The sequence below is a fragment of the Poecilia reticulata genome, chromosome 22 (genome assembly GCF_904066995.2).
Source record: "Poecilia reticulata chromosome 22, P_reticulata-male-v2, whole genome shotgun sequence".
NCBI classification, from domain to species: Eukaryota; Metazoa; Chordata; class Actinopteri; order Cyprinodontiformes; family Poeciliidae; genus Poecilia; species Poecilia reticulata.
This window is the reverse complement of record NC_088851.1, coordinates 11,172,117-11,197,884: the sequence shown is the minus strand read 5'-3', so window position 1 is coordinate 11,197,884 and position 25,768 is coordinate 11,172,117. Positions and strand designations below refer to the sequence as shown.

The window sequence follows — 25,768 nt, the reverse complement described above, 5'->3', positions numbered from 1 at the left end:
TGCACTAACAATACTAACAATAACATGTAGTCCAATGCAGGCTTTAACAAAATACAACATTTCTGTAAGACGGAGAAAAAAGAAACAAAAAACATCAGATTTTGGTTTGTGTTTATCTGGGACAATGACAGGAGGAAGTAGCAAAAATAGAAGGGCGGGGTTTATACAGATGTACTCTTTATGTGAGGTGTGTAAAGGCTGCTGTAATAATAGTAAGCTTATTATAGATATACAGAAAAAAATAATAATTAGAAAAACCTGTATTGTATTTTTTTTTTTATTTGTTGGGAATATGTACGCTTGGCAGATTTATTTTTATTCATCTACAAAGTCAAAATTATTATTAAAAATAATAAAACAATGTATTATCTCCATTTTTTTCTTTGGCTTTTTATTAGAAAATGGAGAGTGGATCAAAATTATTTATAAACCTTTGGCATTGCAGCACTAAAATCCTTCTTATAACCGCATTTGCTTACTTCCATTGACACTTTATTTATTGATGAAACTGAAAGTCTTTAAAGTTGGAAGGCCTCTTTGTCATTACCCTAATCCTCAGCTGATTTTCTATCAGCTTCAAGTCAGGAATCTTTCTGAGGAAACAAAAACAGACTCATTTTAACTCTAAAATGTTAAAAAAAAAAAGAAAAAAAAGAAACGGGGGGGAAAAAAGTGTTTATATTTCTGCATTTTTCTGTCCAAGAACTTTTCTAAAACCTAAGAAATTCATAAAAATGAAAGACGTAAGGTAAAATAAACACACCTTTCATGTAGAGGTAACCATGGAAATATGGCGGCCCGTTTCCGTTGAGCAAAGTCACGCGTCCGTTCGTCACCTCTTCATCAGTGTCCATCATGCCATCATGTTCATCTTCGCTGTCCGCGTACTGCGACATCAAACAAAAAAACATGTCACTTACCTATAGACACCCGGAAACATTAAACAAATACAGAAGATATAATTCAACATCATCTTATCAGAAGAGTGACCAAGAAACAAAAGGATTTGCTGTACAGCTGCTCATACATGTCTGCGTGCGCGCGTGTGAGGAAGCGAGTAAGTGTGTGTCCTCACAGAGTCAGAGCTGCCTCTGTAGGACTCCACGCTGGTGTTGGTGCAGGTAGACTTCCTCGGGTGCTCCTCGTCCGTCACGGTAGCGCTCCCGCGGTTGCTTCCAGACACCGAGCTGTCGTCCCCGGCATTGACGGAGCCCTCCTCGTCTTCCTGGTCGTAGTCCGACTCCGTGTCGGCCGGCATGCTGTAGATGGGCTCCTCTCCGTCCACCAGGCTCTCCACCATGCTCACTTTCCTCTCCGAGTCTGTTTTTGTTTCCTCCGTTTTCTCTCCCTCTGCCGGAGGAGGAAGAGAAGAAGGAGGAGGAATGGTAGCCCCGTCTCCAGGTGGAGGGAGCGGAGGAGGTGGAGGGATTCCAGCGGCGGGGTCGCTGTCTGCTGGAAGTGGAGGAGGCGCGGGGGGAACGGTTCCCTCTGCAAAAGCAGGCGGAGGAGGAGGAAGGTGAACAAATATGTCCTGATCTATGGGAGCGTCTGACTCAGCAGGGGGTGGGAAGTCTGGCAGGGGGATGCACTCCTCCTCTGCATGGAAGCCTTCGTCCACATCCTCCTCTTTCGAGGCCCCTCCAGCTGTGCTCACCGCCTTTGCGGTTTTCGCCTCCGCTGCAGGCTTGGCTCCGACTGCTTCCGCAGAGGGGTCCACGCCCCCAAAGTTCAGGAGGTCGATGAGCTCCGTTGCCTTCCGGGACGCCTCCTTCTTCATCCTCTTGAGCTCAGCGTCCCGACGCAACTGCAGCTCCTGTTTGGACGACTCGCACAACTGCGACACCTCGTCCTCCCGCTTTTTCTGCAGGCGCTCGATCTCTTTCTCCAGCTGGAGGATCTCCTCCATTTGACGAGCTTCATCCTTTAGGGAGGGGAGGGAAAGAGATGAGTTTTGTAATTCAAACTGAGGATAGTAAGCTACAGCATCAATAACTGGGTGTATTTTAGTTTGTGTCTGACTTTTCTGATAAAGGTGCATTGCAAAAATATTTATAACACTTTCTCTTTTCTTTTTTTTTACAATTGGTTATATTAGAAAAGCAAAATGTAAAAGTAGTGCATGACTGTTAAGTGGAAGGAAGTTTTCTTCTGTTTTTTTTTACAATTACAAATCCAAAAAGTAAGATATTAATATAGATTCAGCCTCATTTTATCTAAAAAATCCTGAATAAAAGTCACTGTATTAATAAATAAAGGCACAGCATTAATCCAACTTCCTATGGAGGCCCTACAGTTAACATTAAAAAAGCTCAATATCCATAGTTAAATCTGGGTTAGGATATAATACATTTTGGATCTCTCACAAAACACTGCTCTATCCATCATTCAAAAAACAGAAAGAGTATGGAACATGTGCAATGTTGTTTTTGTCAAATCAGACTAACTGTGTGACAAAAACAAATAACCCTTGAAAACACAGTCCTTGCCTCTGTTTCCTCTCACCTTCTTATCGTCTTCATTAACCTCTTCGTTTTCCTCTCCGCCCGACTTCTTCTTCTCTTCCTCCTCCTCCTTCCTTTGCTCTTCTTCCCTCTTCTTCTTCTCCTCTCTGAGTTTGCGAACGCGGGTGCGGGCCACCTGCCCTCGCCTGTGTTTCTGCAGCACCAGCGCCGCCCTGCGCTTCTTGACGAACTGTCTGCGCTGGACGTGCCTCCGCAAGTGCTTCTGCAGAACAACAATGCTGGAGCGAACCTGTTTGAAACGCTTCCTGTCAGGAAAAGCAAGGGGGGAGGAATACCACTTAGAACCAGTACAAACAGAGAGGAGTCACCATCATCCCTCAAAGCATCGATTTGGGACGGCACCTACTTTGCAGAAAAAGTGAGGAGATGGGCTCGGATTATCATGGCAGCTTGACGCCGGATTTCATCTCTGTCTTTCTCCAAACGCTGCTCCAAAGACTCCTTCATGAACACCTACAGGAACAAGACAGTAGAGATATGAAAAATATTGGTTCTCAGCATTCCCTGGAATGTACAGCTGAAAATAGATTTTTAGTGCAATATCCAAAAGACAACTTTTCAAATCTGCCCTTAAACTCTCTACGAGACTAAGATCACTAAGATCACGGCTCTGTGACAGTCAAACCAAAACAATTTGGTTTAACCACTTTGTAACTAATTTGGTGATGCACCTTGGGTTCACATTTTTTCATCTATTTTGTGAAGTGCACCAGTCCCTCTTGCAGAAAAACACCCACACAACCTGATACAGGCATCCTCGTACTTCACAGTGGGGATTTGTTGTCATGCTTGTAAGTTTTGCCATTTCTCCTCATTGTGTGATGAAGGTCATCAGTTCAAATTCAGATTTTTCAAATGACATGTCATCAGAAAATTAACCTCTTTGACCCTCTTCTTCTGGAGTTCCTCCTCTCTGAGTCTTTCTGCGCATGTTGGTGCAGGATTTGTTTCACCTTGACACACTAAGCTTCAGCCTACTTCTTTACGAGGTTGTTGCATTTGACACTAAACACCTTCAGGCACCTTCAGGCATGTGGAAATTGTATCCAGACTTGTGGAGATCTGCAATTCCTCTTCCTGATATTTGCAAAAATCACATTTGTATTGATTTTTTTTGAAAGATGTTACACCAAGAAATAATGAATTTCTGGTTTTCCCTCAAAAATACATCCACAGTTTTGACTCTGTATTAGTCAAATGTTGTGAATGAACCAATCAGAACAGACATCATCAAAAAGTAACATGTCTTTTTATACAGTGTATATAAATATCTGGTTTCAACTATCTGACCAGTATTAAATGTAAAATCTCAAAGGATCTTTCAGCTTTCAAAAAACTTGCCTTGGTCTTTCCCAGCTGCCACTCCTTCTTAGTCTTATCATATTTAGTTAAGAGATCAGTGCTTCTTTTCTTGTCGTCCCCCGCTGCTGGCACCTTGTCGTTTATGATGATTTTATACCTGACGCCAAAATAAGACACAGTATGAGACAAAAATAGAAACAACACGGCAGAGAGCTACACAAAGACTCTAGATGAGTGTAGACGATAGGGAGACGTGCCGTGAGAAAAAATCTTTGAATGTTCTGCGAACGGGGAATCCAGCGCGACGGATCTTCACCGTCTCCAGCATCCCTGAATATCTTAGCTGGTTCAGGACGGTTTCTGGGTCAAACACGTTCGGATTCTACGCAGACAGAATAAACAACGTTTAGAGACTCTAAACAATATAAATCCCGATAGAGAGAGAAAACGATTGATGTCAATTAGAGGAAAGATATGCCCAGATACAAACAAAGTGACCTTTTCCATGTTGGGCTTAATGCAGCGAATGAAGAACGGATTGGATGCACTAAGTGTGGCCATGAGAGCATGGAGGGAGTCCTGGGGAGACAAAGCAATGAAATGATATAGATTTTTTTTTTTCACATAATGCAAAACAGCCCCATTGGTAACAGAATAATACAATTCATTACTTACCACTTTAAATAATAAATCAATAAACCATTAAAATAACTACTTTGCGAAATAAACAATTGCTGATTCCTTAGTTATGTTTCTGATTACCGGACGTCGCTCTGTCTCCTCTATAAAAGGAAACAAAAGTCGATAACTCACCCTGAACTGGGAGCTCACTGTGGGCTTACGTCTGGCTGTCCCCATCTTCTCCTCATTGTTTCTGCTGCCGACCTTCTCAAACAAGTCGTAGATGAAGTCCAACCTGAGAAAAAAGAAACGCTAGGAGCTCAGTTAGGCAGTGGGAATGCTACAGGTTGTGTCTGTATGACTTACAGAAGAAAATATCATATTCAAAGCCCATTAACCACAGAAATAATTAGTCCTTTACTTGTTTTCATTAAATATTTCAGAAAGATCGGAAATCTCTTTAAGAAGGGGGACCAGGCCAAAGGAGTTGCGAAACGAATCAAGGTTACAGCATATAAATACCAAGAAATAACCCATAATAAATAAAAGAAAAACAACAATTCAAAGCAACCTCTCCAGAAAAACACTTCATTTTTATTATATTCTTTGTGTTTAAGAACTTTTAGTCAATTACTTCCCCTTATTGGGGTCTAGAAAGTGTTTGTAGAGTTTCCTTATGGAGAAATTATGAACATTTGAATTAATTTATGCTTGTTGTATTTTTCTTGTAGACCACATCTGGTCATATTAAAGATTCAAGTGAACCTCAGAGGTTTCTTTCATCTTCTATTGCTTATAATCATTACGCCACAGCAATTATTACTTTAAGATCAGAATAAGAAGGCATCTGGAACATTGAAGAGTTGAGTTAGATTATCGAAAATACTGACTGGGGCATTCGTCATTTTAAAGACAGATACAGAGCGTACCTCAAATGTCCCGGTTTGACAGAAAATGATCTGTTTTTGAGAGTTTAAATCTCCTACCTGCTGTCCTTGAGCATGTTCAGGATGTCGTCCCTGAACGTGTCTCTGTTTTTCTCCAAGATGCCTCTCACATCATACAGCACCTGCCCAAAACACACACTTCCCCCGGTCAAAATAATTACGTGAGCAGATTTGCGAACATTAAAAACCGCTCATTTATCCGTAGCTCACCTCTCCGGCATAATGCTTGATCCCAAACTGATGATCTGCAACCCTGGGCTTCACATAGTAAGGGTTTGTCTGCAGGAAACGGACAACAAGTGCAGCAATTACAACACAAACGCAGCAAAGTAGTTTAAACTGTGGCGCATTAAATAACTCACAGAGTGTCTGCTGTGCAACTTCTCCAGCAGAGTGAAATCTGTTCCTTTGGGGAATCGGCTCTCTTCGTTCACAAGTGCCAACAGGCCAAGTTTCTGACATCGAGGAAAACAAAAACGGTTCAAACCGCCTCTGCATCACAGAATCAACATCAACATTTTACATACACATCAACAGCAATGTTTCACACCTTCTCTATGAGGTCGAGACACTCTGCATTGTCCATCCAGTCGATGGCATCCCACTGAACTCCTTCCCTGTGTAACAAACGCATCCGAACCGTCACACACTGATGAAACGAGCAGCATGTTTTGAGCTGAATCTCAACGGCTCGTTTTTCGGCATCACCTGTTGTACTCCAGCTGCTCCAGGGAGAAGATGTGCTTGTTAAAGTACGCCTGGAGCTTCTCGTTGGCGTAGTTGATGTTAAACTGCTCAAACCGATTCACCTGCATATCAACACATCCTCTGATCAATATACATGTCCAATTAAGCTTGGAAATGCTAAATTATCCCTGAAATACAGCATGCCTTGCATTTTTTCCTACGATTTAACCACAATAATAAGCATATTTTATTGGGATTTTATGTAAACAAAATGGTTTGTATCTATGAAGGATGAATTGTTTGAGTTCTAACCTCAAAATTTTCAAAGCCAAAGATATCAAGGATGCCAATGGATTTGAAATTTTCTTTTCCCTTGATCTTCTGGTTAATCTTGAGGATGATCCAGGAGAAACACTGGGAGTACAGCGCCATCGAGACAGAGTCCCTGGAATCGATGGCCTGCAGTGATGTAGAAAAAGAGTAAGGACGAATGTCTGTGTGAATGTCTGAGGGAGATCAATCAAAAGTGGGGGAGGAGAATGCATTTATGTCCCTGACCTGTTCAATAGTGAGAGGGGAACAGATTTCCTCTCCCCTGAGGATTATGGATCGCTGAGTCAGGACTTCGGAGAGCTGGAAGGCATCCAGACCCAACAGTTCACTGGCATTACTGACCACTGGAAGCGCAAGAGAACACGTTTCTGAAGTTACTCAAACTTGACCCTAAACTTTCTGAATCATTTTAAACTAACTGAGCGACAGCCTGACCTTGCTTGGTGGTGATCTGAGCCCCTCCTGCGAGCATGAACTCCATGTTGCCCAGCTGCAAGACTCCTGACAGCAGCTTGAACATGTCTCTGATTTCTTCCTCTGTAAACCCTAAAACCTTCAGTGCCTCCTGCACAAAGACGATGGCATGAAACAGATAAAAGCAATGTTTTTATATACAAACTATATAAATACAAGCTTTCTATTTTAAAAACAAAATACAAAAAACGGTGATATATTGACATTTTGAAAAAAAATAACATTTGAGAAAGGCTGAGACTTTTGCAAGGTCGCTATTCGTTACTTCTTCGTGCTAATTGAACATAACCGACCATAACACTGTTGTACAGTTCTTTGTCATTCAGGCTCTTGTCCTTCAGACATCCTGATTGGCTGAGGTAGTGGAAAGATTCAGCAGGCTCCTCCAGGAAATACAAACCTGGAGAGACATACGAGACCTTCATGTGTACATACTTTATTTTCAGAATAACATATTAAGTCAAATGTGCTTTTCATCTCAGTTTAGACCAATTGGTTACGACTAAAAGCTGATAAGTCCGCTTTTAGCTTTTAGCATACAGGAACACAAAAATTTGCTTTTCACATAAAATATAAAACTTCTTTTTTACCACGAGGAATTATTGTGCCATACGCTTAATCTTTTTTTTCGTGTGGTTTCCATGATGAGGGAGTATGAGTTTCAAGAAATTTCTCCGCCGTGCCTGCTGCTAGCATGTGCTTGTTCTAAATGAAAATTAGCAATTTCTTCTTTTATTTCTAATTTTGACTTCCAATGATTCACTTCCTGCTAAAGCGCCCCCTGGCGGTTGAAGAAAAATCCACAGAAAAGCCTCGCCGGGCTATAAGCCGCATGGTTCAAAGCGTGGGGAAAAAGTAGCAGCTTATAGTCCGAAAAGTACGGTATATTAAAAAAAGGATCTTTGTCAATATTTAGAGGACTTACTTTTATCCTCATTACTGGCTCCTGCCAGCAGAGCATAGAAGATGTGGTAGTTTCTCTCTCCCGGGTTTTGTCGTACCACACGGTTCTACAGAGAAAAAAAGAGATTTCAATTACCATTATATTTAAAAATTGATTAATTACTCCATTTAAAATAAAAAATGGCTTGAAAGATATAACGTATATTTACCTTTTCCAGTAAATCTGAAAGGTAGAGTCAAGGAAGCAACTATGGCTGGAATAAATTTTTTTTGTGATTATTATACTGCCTTGTTGCTGAATTGTGCTATAAAAATAAAGAATAAATAAACATAAAAAAAAAACTGTCGTTCCACGACATACAGTATGGATACAGTCGATGACGCAGCCTCCTTGGATGTTGCCGCACTCTGAGAAGTGAAGCTGGATGAACTTCCCAAAGCGACTGGAGTTGTTGTTGTAAACGGTCTTTGCGTTCCCAAAAGCCTCCATGATTGGACTGAAAAAGGAAACAAGAATCTCCTGTTTTTATGTTGTTTTACTGAGCATGTAGAAAACGCTTCAGCTTTCTGGAAGACAGACAATAGAACCTCCATCATCTCCAGTGTTTCCTGTAAGGATCGACATTTTTTACACAAAACTCACTCAAGTCAAAGTAGAAAAGGTGCATTTGAAATATTTAATGCAAAGCATGGAGGACTACTTTTTTGCAGCAATAGCTCAGTCATTGCTGCAGTCATTGAATTAATTTTCTGTCTGCTTTTATTGATCTCTCAGATTATTATAAGGAATGCATAGTTGCCTTTTCCTTATAGTGCTACTTCAACTTCCTGAGGTTTGCAGAAATTAGTTTTTGTGCAGCTCTTGCTAAATCTTGCAGCTGCGTCTTAAATATAAATACATAGAGGCCTGAACATTTTCACTCTCTTTGTTTAATTAATAATAACAGTTAATACCTGCAGACATGAAGGTGAATGACAATCTCAGCTGATTAAAATGTAAAAACATTTGTTTCACACCTGCTCTGAACGATGGCCTGCTCCACGTGCGTAGTTCTCTCCGACTGAGGAGCTGCGATCGAGTTCTGGCTCATCACCGACAGAAACTGCAGCAGCAGTTTGGTGCTCTCCGTCTTCCCCGCTCCTGATTCACCACTGGAGAACATACACACACACACGCACACAGCCCAAATCCAATTATAAAGCCAGTGACCTTCTGTGACATTCCAGTATCTCCGACAGGTCTGGTCATCTAATTGATAGAGGGGCTTGATTGCTTCTGAGATATTTCATTAGGTTCCAGTCACTTTTCATAACGTTGAGGGTAATTGAAAGCACTCAGATCAGACTATTTAGCTGCAAACCATATTGATACAGTGGTGAAGGATTTTATTTATTTATTTATTTATTTATTTATTTATTTATTTATTTATTTATTTATTTATTTATTTATTTATTATTTAAATAAAAGATGAAACAATTCATAAACTTTAATGTTTCAGTTTTGTTTCTTCAGCAGCGACAGAACGAGTTTAGTGTCTTTAATTAAGTTTCTTACCTTTTTTCAATACAAAGTGGCATGTTGTTGAAAAGTGGAAGAAAAAGTGTCCTTGGTTTTCAAAATTGTTTACTAACAGATCTGAAAAGTGTGGCACGCATCTGTTTTTTAGCCACCCAGATTAAGTATTCGTAGAATCTCCATGTCTTTCACGCTGAGCTGTATGTCAGCATTTGTCGACCCCGCTTTGTGTCTACAAAAGGCTATTTATTTGACTTGGCTTTGTATCATTTCAAAATGGGGTTGAATATATATGCAAGCTTTCCTTCAGAGATTTTTATTTGTCCAAAACGTCTTTGTCTTGATCCGGTAGATAAAATCATAAAAGTCTAGTTCGTAGTTGTAGACTAAATGCGAAAAGGTTCAAAGAGTATGCGTCCGATGCAACCCAGCGATATGATCTGAACCATCGACTCACCTTATGAGGACACACTGACTGTCGTGGCGTTTCCAGATGCAGCGATAACATTCATTGGCCACGGCAAAAATGTGCGGCGGGAGTTCCCCCAGATGGTGCTTGGAGTACAAGTCCACTCTGTCCAGATCGTACAACCCTGGGATCTGTTTATATGGGTTGACAGCAGCCAGGATACTTCCAATATTGGTCTGAGAACAGACAAGAAGAAGAGTTTCTGATTCTTTTGGGGGTTTTTTAAAGCCATCTTGAAAAGCCTTGATACGCCGCTCAATAATAAATGGAACATTTGGATTAATACAGCTTTCTGAACCCATCCATAATTCTTTGAGGTTCGAAAGCCTCCTTGTTATTTTTTCAAACTGATTTAAGTTCGGACTTTGGTTACATTGCTTTCACCTAGACGAAACATATTTAATTAAACCTAAATCTTCCAAGAATGTAAATATAACTTGTCGAGGTCTAAACAGAAGAGAATATATTACACAGAGCAGGACTCTACTCACTAAATGGGTGAATACTGCTACTGTTACTTTATTTTTTATTGTTAAAACATCAATATTATCATTTTCAGCCCTGCTTTTTGTCACCTAAAATCACAAAAAATAACCTCAAGATAACTAACCTCCTAATAGGTTTAAATGGTGGTTAGTCTGTTTGTACATACAGAAAATCTTCTCTACCTTTTCTCACATTTTTACCCAATTTCTTTCTAATAAAGCGTTTGTGTTTGCGCGATAAAGTTGCTTATGCAGAGCAGACACCGTCTTGCACGTACGTCAGCAACCGGGATGACCTGACTTACGTAAATGTTATCCTTTTGGTAGCGCTGGTAAAGGTTGTGCATGATTGCAGCCTCATGCAACTCAGCCAGTGCCGACATGTCCTCCACCCCGTCGATGCTGGACTGGTGCATCGCATACACCCGCTCCCTGGTGACCTCGGCCTGCTGTAGGTAACACACCTGCACACAAGGAGGCACACAAACTGTCTCGCATCACCATGTTAAGGTTAAAGCAAAATCCATAAACAAAATCATCTACAAATCTGATCCCTTTTTCTTGTTGGTGCTACTGCTTGATAATTACAGTCTAAGGATGTTGTTTTTAGAACAACAACAGATGCCAGCGTTCCAAGAGTCGCTTTTTTTAGACCCATTTCATGACAATACAGAGCGGTTTTGGCTCAGACCCCAGTCTCCTTTATGCCATCCATCACTATGGCAACAGAACAGTGTAGGGGAAAGTGGAGAAGTGGGGAGGGAAGAGAGAAGACGAGAGGAAGTGTAACAGATCTGATGTGGTGGGATCTGACAGGTGAAAGCAGCTCGGTGCGAATTCAGGTCAGGCATGCAAACAATGTTACTACGGATCCCCGTGTCCGGACAACACCCCCCCGTCTCCCCCCACACACACACCCACACACACGCACACAAACAGAGATATTGGAGATAACTGCTGTTCTGTTTCAGCTTGAAGGTCGCTCACCTATTTCACTGAAATCAGCTCGTCTGAAAATAGAAACCATGCCATTTACAATACAGGGTTGCTGATATGACACACAGCAAGCCTTCGCCCTGTGAGTGTGTGTGACTCTGTGTGTGCACTGTAGGAACAGATGTGTTGGTAGTCTGTGGAGAGTAACAGCAGGGCTTGCCATAGGCACGCAGACTGTTCCTAAATTTATCTATTTCACCCCACTTACAGCTTTTTCTTTTTTTTGGTGAAGAGCTGCTGTATGGCGGACCACTCCCAAAAAATCAACATGTCATCATTTGCTAATTGTGTGTGATTATGATGTTTTTAGCCTATATGCATGCACATTTCTGCAGTTTGCATACTCTTTTTTTTTTATTTGTAAATGTCAAGCTATCATAGATATTTCATGTCCAGTTTGTGGGTAAACGCAGATGATGGTCTAACCTACAAAGTTGCTGGGCTTCTTCACTCAGCTGTGATAAATTGACCTAAATATTCCCTAAATATTCCTCTTCTTCCATTGGAGAGGAAAGATTACTGTAGGCTTACATTAGAAGTTGACAGCAACACTGCAATCAGGGAAAAGAGCTGAGAAAACTGCGACACATTACACACATTTTCAATTTAATTTGTTTCAAGTAGTTTAAATCATCTAAAACTGGAGATTAGTCATCCACCATTTCTGGGGATTTATTCACTTTTGTGCAAGCTCACTGTGATTTAACATCTTCCTACTGCAAGTACGAAAAGTGCTATTGAAGAAGATGCTCAAAAATATAATTTATCTTTAAGTTTTTCATTTATAGACATTTATAGGTTAAACTTAACCCTCTCACCTCAGCTTTTCTAAATCAAAACCTAATTGGTAGTAATGAAAACAAAAGAAAAGACATAAAAAAGAAAAAAAAATCAATAAACCAGGGTGAAACTAAAAAATGTCACACATTTAAACTGACACATTAACATTCCTGTGTCAATTGATGTACATGAAAGCATGTATTGAATTGTTCCCACTTCTTGGAGCTTCTCTGAAAACAAAGTAAATCTGCTGCAAATAAAAGCATCTGCATATGACCTGCATCAGCTTTTGTAGATTTACCTAAAGTTACTTCATAAAAACTTCACAATTAGACCCTAACGTGACCAGAAAGCAGTCTGTGTATCTATGTGTGAGCTTTGTGTTAATGTATTAATTAATCAGTGTCTGATCTGTGTGATGTTCACGGTTCTATGAGACGTGAGATGCACTGACATGCCTTCTGGTCAAAGGGTTTTGGCAGCTGCAACGTTACAGCTGGACCGTGTTGTCTTGATGTCTCTAACATCAATTGTTCTGCAAAGATTTTGCACGCTGCCTTGCTCACTATGAGCTCTCACTCTGTTAAATAATTCTCCCATCCTCTTAATTTCTTTCTTTGTTTCTGTTTTTGTCTCTGAAATCACTTCTGAGTCCTTTATCCTTATTTTCTTTTGTTTGTTACTCTTCCTTAATCCATCTTCTCTTCTTCTCCCACACTGTATATAAACTGATATGTTGTAGTTCCAAGATATATTTTTTAATTGAGGTTTTTTTTTTCAATTTCTGAACAAAAAACATTTCCAGTAGCTGTCTTTAATCATCTACTGCTTCTTTACTTCCAGACTTCCTGATCTATTACTCTTTAAAAGTAATGTGTGTATCATAGACTGTCTGAAAGCCTAATGGCTCAGTCTGGGACCTCAGGCTGTTATTGAACAATCACTCTCAAGCATTTGAATTAGATAATCATGCACTACAGAGTACTTTATAGGAAAAGTAGAGAGAACAATGTTCCACACACACTAAATCAACAAAAAAGTTGACTGCAACCACATGTGAAACCCAACTTTCAAATGTGAAACCCAACTCATCACATTTTAGCAAGCCTTTTTGACAAAATGCATTAAAAATCTTAGTTTATTTATGCTTAGTATTATTTGAATACTGTCACAATTATTTATTTGTGTTCTAAAAATCTTGCCTTGCTCAGTTTATTTCTCTTGTTAAGATGTTGCCATACATTTTGACTTGTGTTTTGTTCTTTGTGTATAAGGATTTATTTATTCAGATTTCAGTTTCCCCTTGGACACTGGACTTCGTAGATTTCAGTATGCCTCCCGTCTTCCTGAGTCCTTCAAAGTGTCTACTCATGACATATGCAAAATACTCATATTGGCATTATAAGGTAAAGCATCCAGCAATTATTTTCTATCTTTTATTCATTCCAAATTATTTGCAGGTCATATATTTGACCCTTTGCATCTGCTACGTGAGGTTGTTTGTGATTATAATGACACTAACAAGACTTATAACTAGATAATTCACACATTAGGCGATATCAAATAGTTACTATCAAAAAGAAATAACCTTTCAATCATGCTGAAATAGGATTTGTGTATTTCATATTCTACAGAGAAGATTCCAGATATAAAAGCTTTATACAGGAAACTTTACATTCTACATCTACAGATAATTTAAATTATTCTGACGTTTTTGGGCTCTTTGCTTAAAAGTGGCACCAGGTTTCTCATGCAGCAGATCGTGAAGACATCTGGGTCACATGAGGTCCTGCACTCCCTCAGCTCTGTCACAGTGAATTTGTCTTTGGCCACACAGGAGCAACGCCACCTCAGCCGACAGGCTTCCTATTAGTGACAAGGAAGCAACTTGTGTGGGAAAATCTCTTCACTGTGTTTAACACGTAGATTTTTCTTATCATTAATTTTTCATAAATCTGTCAGCCATTTGCACAAGCGCGTTTAAAAGTCCATGCTGGGGGTTGCCTTGGCAATATATGGAGTAAAAGCATTAACAACACCCTCAAGTACTTGAATACAATGCTTGCTGCATTTATAGACACCACTGGATTCAGTCTTTTAAGAGAGCCGGCCTAAATTTTACTTAAATTCTCCAGTATTTCTAAGAAATCATGATGCCATACACTAGAGCCAGGCTCTTATAGCCCACAGCATGATAGATCCTTCAGATTGTCTCAGGGACACAGAAAGTGGTGAAGTACAAAATAGATGTTCCAACTGATCGACTTAAAGTAAATCATATAAAACATATTTTAGTTTAATTTATTCGAAAGGAGTTGGTAAAGGTAATAATAAAACTGTCAGTGGTCAATTTGTGATCAATGGAAGCTGAATTGTGAGGCTTTTTGCACCAATAAATGTGTCATTCTGCTTCCTGTGGCAGAGTCGAATTTGTTTTCAACTAACCAGGGCTTGAAAATCCCACTTGAGAAATTTACGTAATTCAGGACAACCCACAGGCAAGTGATTCTGTGAAAGAAGACAAGACACTTTAAAGTGGGAAAGTATGTCAAAGACTCAGGAATTAAAAAGCAGCTGCAGTAGGACATAAAAAGGGATTTCTTAAGATGTCTTCCTATTTTTTTTTTTTTTTTTGCCCTCTGGTGGGATTCGACACATATTCTGGTAATAGATTCGTGTTTCATTTTAACACCCAGAAAAAGTAACAAGAACTCTCAAACTCATGTCTGTGACAAGCGGGTACACACATTAAGGTCTACAACTCAGAGAGTCTAAAAATGAGCACTTCACGTTTAATAATTTATTATGAAGGTGAGGAGAGAAAACACTTTAGACTGGTCAGGGGGAAACAGGATAATCAGCAGAGGAGAGAAAGAAGAAGCAACTCTGATAAATCCCTCTATTAGCATGAAAACGAAAGTAAACTCTAATAAAAAAAATTAAAAATGGCTAATGTATCATTAATAATCTACATGCTACAAAGCCGAGCCACAGAAAATATTGTGGATAAAACATAAACATATAAATACATACATTTTATTTTATTTTTATCTTCATTTTATTTGCAAAAAAACAAAAGTTGTCGAAAGAAGCAGCACATACTTCACCTACTTTTCATCTATTTTTTTTTCTTAAAAATATTTTGTGTGAAATTAACACACTTATGTTGATGATACCGATCATGTTTGTTCTTCAACAGAAACAGTAAGAAATTGAGTTTCTGTCAAGACGGATAGAGTTAGGTATACTTCGGTTCACAAGTCTCTGAATGACTCAATGAAAGGAAAATTAAAGGTTTGGTGACCTTCAGTTTCCTGGACTCTGATCCAGTCTGATCTAAACCTGACAGAAAATTTGTGGGATCACCAAAGCAGGGCTTAGGAAGAAAATCTAAAACATCTGGAGAACTTTTTGCGAGGTTGAGAAGCAAATATTTACAAGTCAAGAGGTAGGATGTTGACAAAAAAACTGCTAAAAGTGAACTTAATGCGTATTTTTAACAAAACCATGCACCTTTTGATTTTTTTTATATATATATTTTTGCATTTTTTTTCCCAACACAGTTATTTTTGTTGAATATCTATTGAATAGCCCCTTTCCTGCACAACACATTTAATCCCTTTACTATCTCCTGTTGCTTCTTTTCTCCAAAATTACTTCCCTCTCAACCTGATTTGTGGAAACACTCATGCACTTTCCGTGTGTGGACTTTCGCCATAAAGCTCTCTGATGTTTAATGCTGCTTTGCATGATTCAGGAGCAGAGCCGAGGGAGACAAGCCTCTTCATTTGACTTCACATATTAGCTGCAGCAAGAGTGAGCGAGAGCGGGCCTGAGAGATAAAAATGGAAAGGCTGGGAGAGGAGTGCCGTGGGCACAGTGACCTACATTCTGCTCGGCAGAGGAGGGATTCAGTATCACGCAGCACTGTACGCAGAGGCAGGTCTCATCACTGACCTTGGTCCTGATCCCTCGGGCCTCCACCTGACCGGTTAGGAGCGGAGAACTTGCTTTACATTGATTCAAACCTTTTTGTACAGTTTTAGATGCAAGCAGTTGCTGAATAAATCCATCTAAAAACTAAAACTGCTGTTGTTTTTTTTCTGTTTTCAGAGGAAATGCTAAACGGTAAATAGCCGATGTTTTACCAAGTCTTTATCGAGTCCAGAGGCCCCCAAAGCGAAGGCAAAGAAAGTCTGATTTTGCAATAAGCGTCAAGAGTTAAAGGTGATTAAAACCTCTCTGCCTCACAAGAGATTCACTTTGCAGAGTTTCGTATCTGTCTGAGCATCAGACTGGGAAGCAGAAATTTAGAAGCATATATTCATCTCATCATTTGAAGCACAACAACTGTGTAACTCCTAAATCCCCTCAGGGTCAAAAGCTGTGAGTCCTTGGAGAAGAAAATGGGTCAGTAGACAAGACAGTGTTCATTTTTATATATGCAGAATAAAAGTCATGCGTACAGTTTTCACTCTGTGTATTTTAGGCCGTATTTTGTCTGCCGTGTGGAAGTTCTGTCTGTGAACATGAGCTAATACATCCCTGCAGCCGTTTTTGTCCTCATGTCGGCTCTCTGTTTAAATCCGGGTCACTCAAAACGTAACTCATCGCAGCCGCAGCCGCAGCCGCAGCCGCAGCCGCAGCCGCAGCCGCAGGCTGCGTTTCTGCATGCAGGTCCGTGAGTGAGGCTTACGTTCATCATAAAACGCTTCTAATAAAATGCAGACGCACAGAATAAAGCAGTGATGAGGTGACTATGTTGTTGCCGACAGTAACCATAGCAACCTTATCAACAGGCTGTTCAATAGAAAAAGCAGAATGTGTGATTTTTATCAAAAAGTTTGGAAGAAACACTTCCAACTGAGTTTAAAATTATTCTGAATCAGGAAAAATATATTTTAATTTTAATTATTTTTTTTCCATTATCTCTAAAGCTATAATACTGACTTCATCTGATTTTCTTTTTTTTTTTTTTTTTGCTGACCCAGTTTTATCACATATTCATTAAACTAATCAGATCAGATCCATCGTCATAACTCTGTGAGATATATCTATGTTAAAGAGAAGGGGAAAATGGAAAACATGTTTGCTTTGGGTCCTTTCGTTCTTAAGTCCTTATGATAATCAGCTACAGGTGATGACAGAGAAACTTCATTTTAAAGCAAAATGAGATGAAATGAGAGTTAAGTGTTCCTGAATTTATTTAGAAAAGATTTTGGTGACAAACTTCACTTTAAAACAAGCATCATCGTCCCGTTGCAATCTAAAAAGCCTTGTTTCCACTAAATTAAATTTCTAAATAGCTCCAAAACATACCTGACCCTTGGGGGGAAAAAGTCTTATCAGCTTTTGAAACATATACATGCATCTTTTGTTTTATTATCGAATTAAAATGCTACAATGATTTTAGGGTTAAACTAAAAATTGTTGCTCATTTCCTTGTAGATTTTTGAAAAAGCTACTAACAACCATGGCGGATGGGCTAAAGACCCCTGCTCTAAAAGAAGAGCAGATTTAATCAGATCTGATTTGAAGTTTACATTGTCTTCCCATAATTTAACGTCCATTTGTCATTTCTTGTACACATTTTTTTCAGCAACCTGCATGTCTTTATATGGCGGGTTTTAATCTTGTGTGTACTTCTAAGTTTTATGGCTGCAGTTTCTAAAACAGAGAAACTGCACATTGGGTCCAACTTAAAAATATCACAAACACCTGAAGCTATAAATGCTGTTAAAGATTAAGCTGCTTTATGCTCTTTAGCAGCAGGATGTTTGCAGGGGTCACATGCCTCTGTGGCCCACGGGGTCATTTGCGCATTCCCAACCAAGCAGGAGAACGTCAAGCTAAAAACAGCGGGGATGGATCTGGACCGCATTGGTGAGAGCCTGTTGTACCAGGGTATAGCCCCCAGTCCTGCTGACTCCCTATCAAATATTCACGTTCTCCTGCAGAGGCAACATTTAAACACCAGCCGCTGGCAGAGAGCAGGAACACGAGGATGTAAGCAGAGCTGGATGGGGGTTGGGTTGGCAGCGGATAATCTACTGCAAGGAGAACGCTTGTTCCCATATCCGCTATTTTGGGAAACGCCTCGCCGTCCTTGTTGCACCACCACACCGTAAAATCAAAGCAGCAGCATCAAAACGCTCGGCCTTTTAGGGTGGTTTGAAAGGCCACGAAAACATGAATTAATTGCACATTAATAACAGAGAGTCTCACAACTGTAACTTCAAAGACATTAAATCCATCATCGCCTTGTTCTTTAAGTGCTGCCAGTGGGTGTTCTGACAGCAAAATACGTCCCCAAACATTCATTTCAAGGCTTATTGTGGACATATTTCATAAGCTGATGTAGAATATATGGATTTGGGAAGTCTTCATAGAGATGCAGATATTTTAGTGCCTTTGCTAAAGGTGAGTATAAAGCTTTAAAATAACTTTATCTTGTTGTCATGATGTACAGGTGTTTGTGTTTTGGTTTGTACTTTTATGTCCTGCCATATTTAAGTTCATATTTCAAAGTGAATTATTGTTACAATGGTGTTGCCCTATAGGTTCAGATTCTCTAATTAGATCAGTGTTGTACTTTTCCCCTGGGTTTGTAGTTTGTTTGGGGTTTTTTTAGACTTAGTTCAACTCCCTTGTGTTAATTAATTTATTTTTCCCTCAGTTTACCTGCTTAAATTAGATTTTAATAAGATGCACAACGGGAAAAACTGCTGGAGCCCAAATCAATCCACGTAAAATAAATGCAACTGAAGAATTTCTTTATTTATATTAGTTTTTTTTTTGTTTTTTTTACGTTAACCAGAGGTTAATAAAATCTAGCGTTTCACGACTTTCTTGTTCACTGCAATGACAGAGATGTTTGTCTCTGTGTCCAAAGGAAAGACCAACAACTTGGAGTCATCAAATCTCAGGAACAACCAATAAAAACCATCTCCAATTCCAAATGATTGTTCTGGAAAAATGCCGTGAGAAAGCCTTTTCTGTCCTGCCATTATGAACATGAACGTGGCGTTTGGAAAACGTGATCTGATTTAAAAAGTTCAATCTCAAAGTTCAAGTCGAGATTGAATTTGTGGCCACAAACATTGCAGGTGGGTTTGGTGTGAAATAAATACCTATGTGGAAATGCTCCTTGTGTCGACTAAGAATTGTTGGAGAATCTGTGATGGTTTGGGCTTATTTTTACACTAAGTACCCTGGGAATCTTGTTGGAGATCATAGCATTAAAAATGCACCAATCAATGTATTTTAAGAAAACTCCTACTATCTTTGGACCATTCATGCATCAATAAAGTTTTTTTTTTTTTTTTAGAAACATGTTCTTTGACTTATGATGAGAGTTGCAAAACCTTCATTGTTTGCTGAATGGAAAACTATTTTCTTCACTTTTTACTTCTTGAAATAAATCAAAGAAATAAATTAGTTTCTTTGTGCTATCGTCTTAATAAACTGCTGGTTTCTTCTAGAATGATTATTTTATCTGTCTCAGCTCTCCTCTGAAGGCTGAATGTGAGCCAGAGATGAATCCTGAATATGTATGAGGACGAAGAGGAGGAGGAGGGAAGTGGGGCAGAAACGTGCCGCATTAGGGCCAGCGGTTTGTATTGATCAGCAAAGACGGGATGAAACGACACAGCAGTTTCACCATCGCATTGAATATTCTGTAAGCAAAGGTGCAGGCGCTGCCGCTCGCCGCATACTCCTCCTTACCTCTCCATAGTCCGTTGTGACCACCAGGGTTCCATCTCCACAGGAGTTGACAGTGGCTGGGAGCAGCTGCTCCTTCTCCCTGACCCAAACTCGGGCCCCCTGGATTGCAAAGAAACACACAAATACTGAGGTTAAGCACTGTAGCAAACACAAGGAGGGTCTACGCAAAGATTTCCCGCTTAACTGAAGTACAGCACTCTCTGCTGACAACAGAACTCAACTGGAAAGCAGCCAGTGAGTGAAATTAAGGCCTGGGGTAAGTTTTAGTGAAAAATGAACTGATGTGTTCAAAAAAGAAAACAGAAAATGGAAAAGGATTGTTGACTGACAGAGCCCAGCGAGACATACGACTCTGTCCACATGCTGAGGGAGACAGATGTGCAAAATAGACAACGACAGACCAACATCTGGCCAAGCAACAGTGTTTAAAACACTTCCTCTATTCTTAGAGGAAGTGTGATCTTCTCTGACCTCTCAGCACAGATGATGCTGTGTTTCAGAAAATCACTGACCTCTGACCTAAAGAGGAGGTAAACATTTGGGAGCAGAAAATAGATCCGTGCAAAGTAATAGACCTCATGCAGTTTAGAGCGCTGCAAAGGCACTGAATATTTTATGCTGCTCAATCATGTGTCACAAATTATGTCAGATAGTTTTAAATTCAGATTTTTGGGGCAAAACAGACGTGATCCCAATGATTTTTTGATGAGCGAAAACTATTTCAGGACGCGTGACAAATAAGAACAATATTTTAGCGTTTATAGGCACACACATTACATGAATTGTGTGACGCAGATGAAGTGAACAGGCAGAAGTTTAGGTGCTTATTCATGTGGAATTTGTTTGTGAATTCACACTAGTTACTGGATGCACAATCGCAAATTATCTTCAATTTTATGATTCTTAGGATGTTTCATCTTATATCTTTTTCTATTTAAGAAAAGCACATGTAGATCTTTAGAAATACTGGCATAATTGATCACAATTTTGTAAAATAATTGATTTGCTCAAAGATCGATGTAATTATAAATGCATTGTATTGGAAAAAAAAGAAAGCCAATCACATTTTCACATATTCATTTTGATCTTTTTCTATGGCAAGTAATTATGGCCTTCAATTGTTGGGTTGTAGACCTTTATCTTTTCATTAAAAATATTTATTTTAATTTTATTCCCATCACTGTCTTTCATCTACTTCACACAAGGAAGTTTATTCATTCTTTGTTGAAACATAGGTGTAATTTTTGGGCCCACTGTGTGGACGAAAACTAATACCACATCTTTAATGTTTTATTTCCTTTATTTAAATATACTGTATGCTAAAAACTATGTATTATGTATTATGTATATATTTATCTTCTACTTCCAAACTAAGTTGTACACTCTGTTTGTCTCTCACATCCCAAATCCCACTGAAATTTGCAGATGTAAAATGTAAATATGTAAAAAACAAAAAGTGAATATTTTTAATAGTTACTGTCAGTGGTACTGAAAGACCATCCTTGGTATCCCTTTTAAGCTCGTAAACAACTCCAGCCAACATTTAATGTTTCCTCAGAGGAAATCAGATGTGTGCATCTGAATCAAACGGACAGCAGACGAGTGGAAGTGAACTGTTTCAGGAACAGATGGTCCCACACCCCCAGAACTGCCTGGAAAGCGTTTCCTTCGTTCATTTTCATGTTACTTTTTCTTCCTGTTCGCTGGGCGTTTTTCTCTTTCTCCCAACTTTTTCCATGCTCCCATAAGCTCCAATGTTAAAGAAGCCCAGGGAATCCATTCATAGAGTCTGCAGTAGTTTACTAAACACAAATGATTAGAGTAAGAGATGAAGGGATTAAGGGTGACAGAGTCTATTTGGAGGCTTGCTTTTTGCAAAGCATGAACTCCTCTTGTTGAACCCTTGTTTTTATAGTCTTCTTCAATCCTGCTTCCTCTCCCTGTTGTTTTCTCTTCAGCATCTCTCTCTATAAATACTCCCGCCCTTCGCTCGCTCATCTACATCCTCTCAGCTTCTCGTTGCGTTTTGTCGGCCTGCTGCCTTACTAATTCCTTCTGATCTGTCAAATTCCAGCACACTGGCCTGTTATGGTGACCTGATGACCTCCACTGGCTCTAATCTCTGTATACTTTGCAAACTTTCAACTGAAAATCTGGCCAAAGACTCGAAATGAAGCTCAAATACTCTTTTTTTTTTGCATCTTTTAGCCTTTAAATACAGTGATAGTAAAGACATAAATACACCAGCATTATAAAAATTTTAGATTTGACCAACAGTTGATCATTTAATGCTTACATCGGCTTTTGGAGTCATTTTATCTGGCTCCTCTTTCTAGATCAGTGTGTGTCTCTTGTTAAAGCACATCTGAGCAAAGACAGGAGGTTATAAACGACCTGCCGGCATTACAACCTCCACCCACCCACTCACTCAGCATCATCCTCCTCCTCTCCTCCTCTTGGTGTCCTCAACCCTTCCCCCTACGTTACACACTCAGACAGGCAGGAATGGCCGTGCATCTCAAGAGATCCTTTCTCTTTCCTTTGCACTCGAATGTGCAGCTGAAACCTTGTGTTTATCTTGTCTTCTCCTTCTTTCTCCATTACGTTGAAGACAAAAATCACATCTTTAACTCTGTCCTCATTTCATAAAAGCTTAACCAAACTAAGTTGTCCCAAAGATGACCCCTGACCTCCACCTAACAAGTACTGACCGAGTGGTGAGCATCCTGCTAAAGTTGGTAAAATATAGACAAGTTTTCCTTCATAACTTTATCACACAGGGATCTTTGGGTTAGCTAAATGTTTACAGCTATTCGTGAGTTGTTCTGTACAATCTGGATGGCATGTAACACATTTATTTACATCGCCTTGTAAAAGTATTTTGACTTCTTGAACTTTTCAAATCTCAGCATCTGTCCTCTATGATTTTTTGGGGGGGGATTATAAAGCCACTGCTTGTGGAAAAGCATCTTCTCAGTATGATGTTACCACAATCTAATACAAAGTTTTAGCTTTATTCTTTATTTATTGTTTTATGTCATTTTTTTATTACACAAAGGTGGAGTCTCTTTACAAATTAAGCAATTTCTGATGGCAACTGGCTACATGAAATACTATGCGTAAGATTACATGTGGTTGAAGGGTACAGGTATTTTTTGCCAGTCACTGCATGCTCTGTTAAGTCAAACAGAGTTAATTAAAAGTCAGGATCAGGGCTGAATTGTCTGTCAGGTTTGTAAATATCTAGCCAGAAAACAGGAAAATTTGAACTAACAAAAAATATTCAGTGGTCAGCAGAGGCTTTAGACATGTTTTTCTAACTTTAAATTCTTAGCAAACCCTGGTCTAGTTTGTAATAAAATAATAATTATTATTTCATGAAATAAAAAGCTCTCAGTCTCTATGATGAAACAATCAAAAGAAGCTGCAACGTGTAGATAGTCCCCTTCAAGCTGAAACTGGAACTCAAACACAACTAATTTCTTTAAAAATGTATGCAGAAATGACAAAACATTTGTTGCTGACCTGTTGGTTGGAAGCTAAACTATACTGTTATCTACAATAACTAAACCCAATAAGGAGAATACAAACTCAAAGTGGTGCTTACACCAAGAACAAACATAGAACTAATGAAGCCCTGCTCAGCTAATAATCCTTCATTACCCACAAAAACACAAAAGCCAGCCTTCATCCTATAAGCTTCAACAGCTGTGTGATAAATGCCTTGTTTCTGCTCAAGTAATTACATAGTTCCCACTGCTTTTTGATCAAGGCATTGACCCGGAGACGTCCCTTGATGAAGGACTCTCGAGTGCTTCCCACTGTCGTCCTTCTGAGTACAGATGAATCCTCGCCAAAACGTACAACAGCATGCACTAAGAATAGAAAGCGAAAGGAGGAGTCTCAGTGGCTGGTAATCTTTGAATAAGGATTTCTGTAGAAGGTTAGAAATGACTCAAATGAATAAAATATGAAAGAGGCGACTGACCAGTTAGCAACTAATAGCAGACAATTCATTAGCGGCACAGAAATGGAACGACTCAATCAATCAGACTTTATTTAAAAAGCACTTTTCAAATAACCATGTGTAAGTGCTTTACAGAGACTGTAAGACTATAAAAAAAAATTTCCTGGCATTTGCAGAAATACTAAAATGACTGTAATTTAATGTGCATCATTAGTAGACTAGGTGTATAAATGTCCATCGTACAAAAATAAAACAAATCATCTATCCTGTTGTTTGTGAATCCCAATACCCTCGGTTTCAGAGGAGATACTTAGAGGCTAAAATAAAGAACAATCTTTTTTGATGATGGGCATTAAAGCGATTCTCTTTACTGATCCTTCCTGCCAGTGCAGCCCCTCCTGTGTCAGAGACCTAAACTGTGTCAGCCATATTCCATTAAAGGTGATAATGCAATCAGGACAGCGAGGCTTTAAGAAGATTACGGCAGCTGGAAGGAGAGCAACATCTGTTTATGCGTGTGGGCGTTAGTGTGCGTGGGAGGGCGGCGGTCACCTGGCTGTATATAAGTCACATCTGTCATAGACAGAGATTATAGCAAAATCTAAATAATTTATTCCAACATATATCACGGGGTTTTAATCCAGGGCATTATACAATTTATTTTAGGCTTTGCTTCCTATTATTGAAAATAAAACTGAGTAATTATTTTCCATATGAACTTTAACATTTGAATTACAAGTTGCTTATCCTTATATTTAGCAATAGAGGCTAAGAGATCTGTGAATGGCGTGATCATGTTGATCCTTGCTCCTTTTTGTTTGCACCATATAGGCTAATATTTTTACTAGGGATACACAATATTATCGGCATGATATTGGTATCAGACGATATTAGCTGTAAAATTTCATATCGGACATTGGCCATTCTGTCAAAATAATTAATCGATATAAAAGGAGTTGGAGAAAGCAGTGGTTTCAGTAGACAGGTTTAGAAAAAAAAAATCAGTGCTGGTATCGGTTATCGGCCGAATGAGTCTTAATATATTGGCATATCAGATATTGGCCAAACATCCAATATTGTGCCTCCCTAATTTTTACAGCATGTTCAATTTTAACAACTTTGTAAATTTACACTTGCAGAGTGTGTAAAAATATGTTTCTTTATTTCAGGAAAAAGTGTGATTTCAGCACAGCTCCAAGTCAAAAGACAAATATCTAGCACAATTTATGACCAAACCTTACTGGAAGGCTGCCATTTTGGATTGTGGTCCTTGCCAATCTTTTGCCACCAAATAGGACTCAGATGTAACTTTTTTCTACTTCATAACATTTAAGTACCGTAATTGAAAATAAATATTCTTTTCTAGTCTGAACAGAGCAAACGAATGGCTACAAATACATGTGAGTCTGAGGTTAAAAGCATTGACTTGGCGTTTCTGAAGGCCCTTGGTCACACCACAGCCCTGAGCCAGAGCGCCGTTTAATGCTGCTTACAACTTTAAAACAAATTCATCTCCCAACAAAACATCTTTTTGACACATGATACTGTGGCTCTGCGTAAAGAATGGAAATTCCTTGTCAGCACAAATATTAATTTGCAAACTGAAGAGAAGATGTTTGCATGGTCACTAAGATGTACTTTATTTTGGCCTGTAGTGCGAACATAATTAACAACTGGCTCAGTCTAAAGCTATGAAAATACCTCCAGAGTTTTCTTTATTCATGCAGATGATTGGTTAATTTTAGACATAAACAGAGACAATATTGAATCAATAACCAAAATTCAGGCAGCGAAAGCCGCATTCTGTGTAAGAGAATATGCAACTCTTCATATGGTACATTTGTATTAACACTGTAAATCCCTGAAAAAGCTCATTATCAAGTTCTCTGTCAATGTGATTAAAATACAGACACACACCCCCACCAACATCCTGGCAACAAAACTCCACAGAAGCAGTGTGGAAACAGGGAACCATGGAAACAGAGTTCTTCCTACGGGCATTTATGGATCCTGGGAGTTGGTGTTTAAACACAGAAACACA

At 39.2% G+C, this 25,768-nt stretch overlaps 1 protein-coding gene across 2 annotated transcripts in view; it reads right to left on the bottom strand.

The window, feature by feature from the left end:
- myo10l1 (myosin X, like 1) overlaps window positions 1-25,768 on the bottom strand; it is a 43,872-nt gene that overhangs the window by 10,499 nt on the left and 7,605 nt on the right. For both annotated transcript variants that reach the window (XM_008399743.3, XM_008399744.3), the window contains exons 2-25: window positions 19,761-19,859; window positions 10,565-10,723; window positions 9,763-9,950; window positions 8,807-8,941; window positions 8,162-8,286; window positions 7,999-8,012; window positions 7,812-7,896; window positions 7,180-7,286; window positions 6,848-6,977; window positions 6,638-6,756; window positions 6,392-6,538; window positions 6,101-6,201; window positions 5,943-6,009; window positions 5,755-5,847; window positions 5,603-5,671; window positions 5,432-5,514; window positions 4,638-4,740; window positions 4,323-4,403; window positions 4,082-4,206; window positions 3,864-3,981; window positions 2,869-2,975; window positions 2,503-2,767; window positions 1,076-1,921; window positions 764-887 (exon numbers count right to left, since the gene is read on the bottom strand). In XM_008399743.3, coding sequence (XP_008397965.2) covers window positions 764-887; window positions 1,076-1,921; window positions 2,503-2,767; window positions 2,869-2,975; window positions 3,864-3,981; window positions 4,082-4,206; window positions 4,323-4,403; window positions 4,638-4,740; window positions 5,432-5,514; window positions 5,603-5,671; window positions 5,755-5,847; window positions 5,943-6,009; window positions 6,101-6,201; window positions 6,392-6,538; window positions 6,638-6,756; window positions 6,848-6,977; window positions 7,180-7,286; window positions 7,812-7,896; window positions 7,999-8,012; window positions 8,162-8,286; window positions 8,807-8,941; window positions 9,763-9,950; window positions 10,565-10,723; window positions 19,761-19,859 — 3,490 coding nt within the window. The remainder of the gene's footprint in view (window positions 1-763; window positions 888-1,075; window positions 1,922-2,502; window positions 2,768-2,868; window positions 2,976-3,863; window positions 3,982-4,081; window positions 4,207-4,322; window positions 4,404-4,637; window positions 4,741-5,431; window positions 5,515-5,602; window positions 5,672-5,754; window positions 5,848-5,942; window positions 6,010-6,100; window positions 6,202-6,391; window positions 6,539-6,637; window positions 6,757-6,847; window positions 6,978-7,179; window positions 7,287-7,811; window positions 7,897-7,998; window positions 8,013-8,161; window positions 8,287-8,806; window positions 8,942-9,762; window positions 9,951-10,564; window positions 10,724-19,760; window positions 19,860-25,768) is intronic.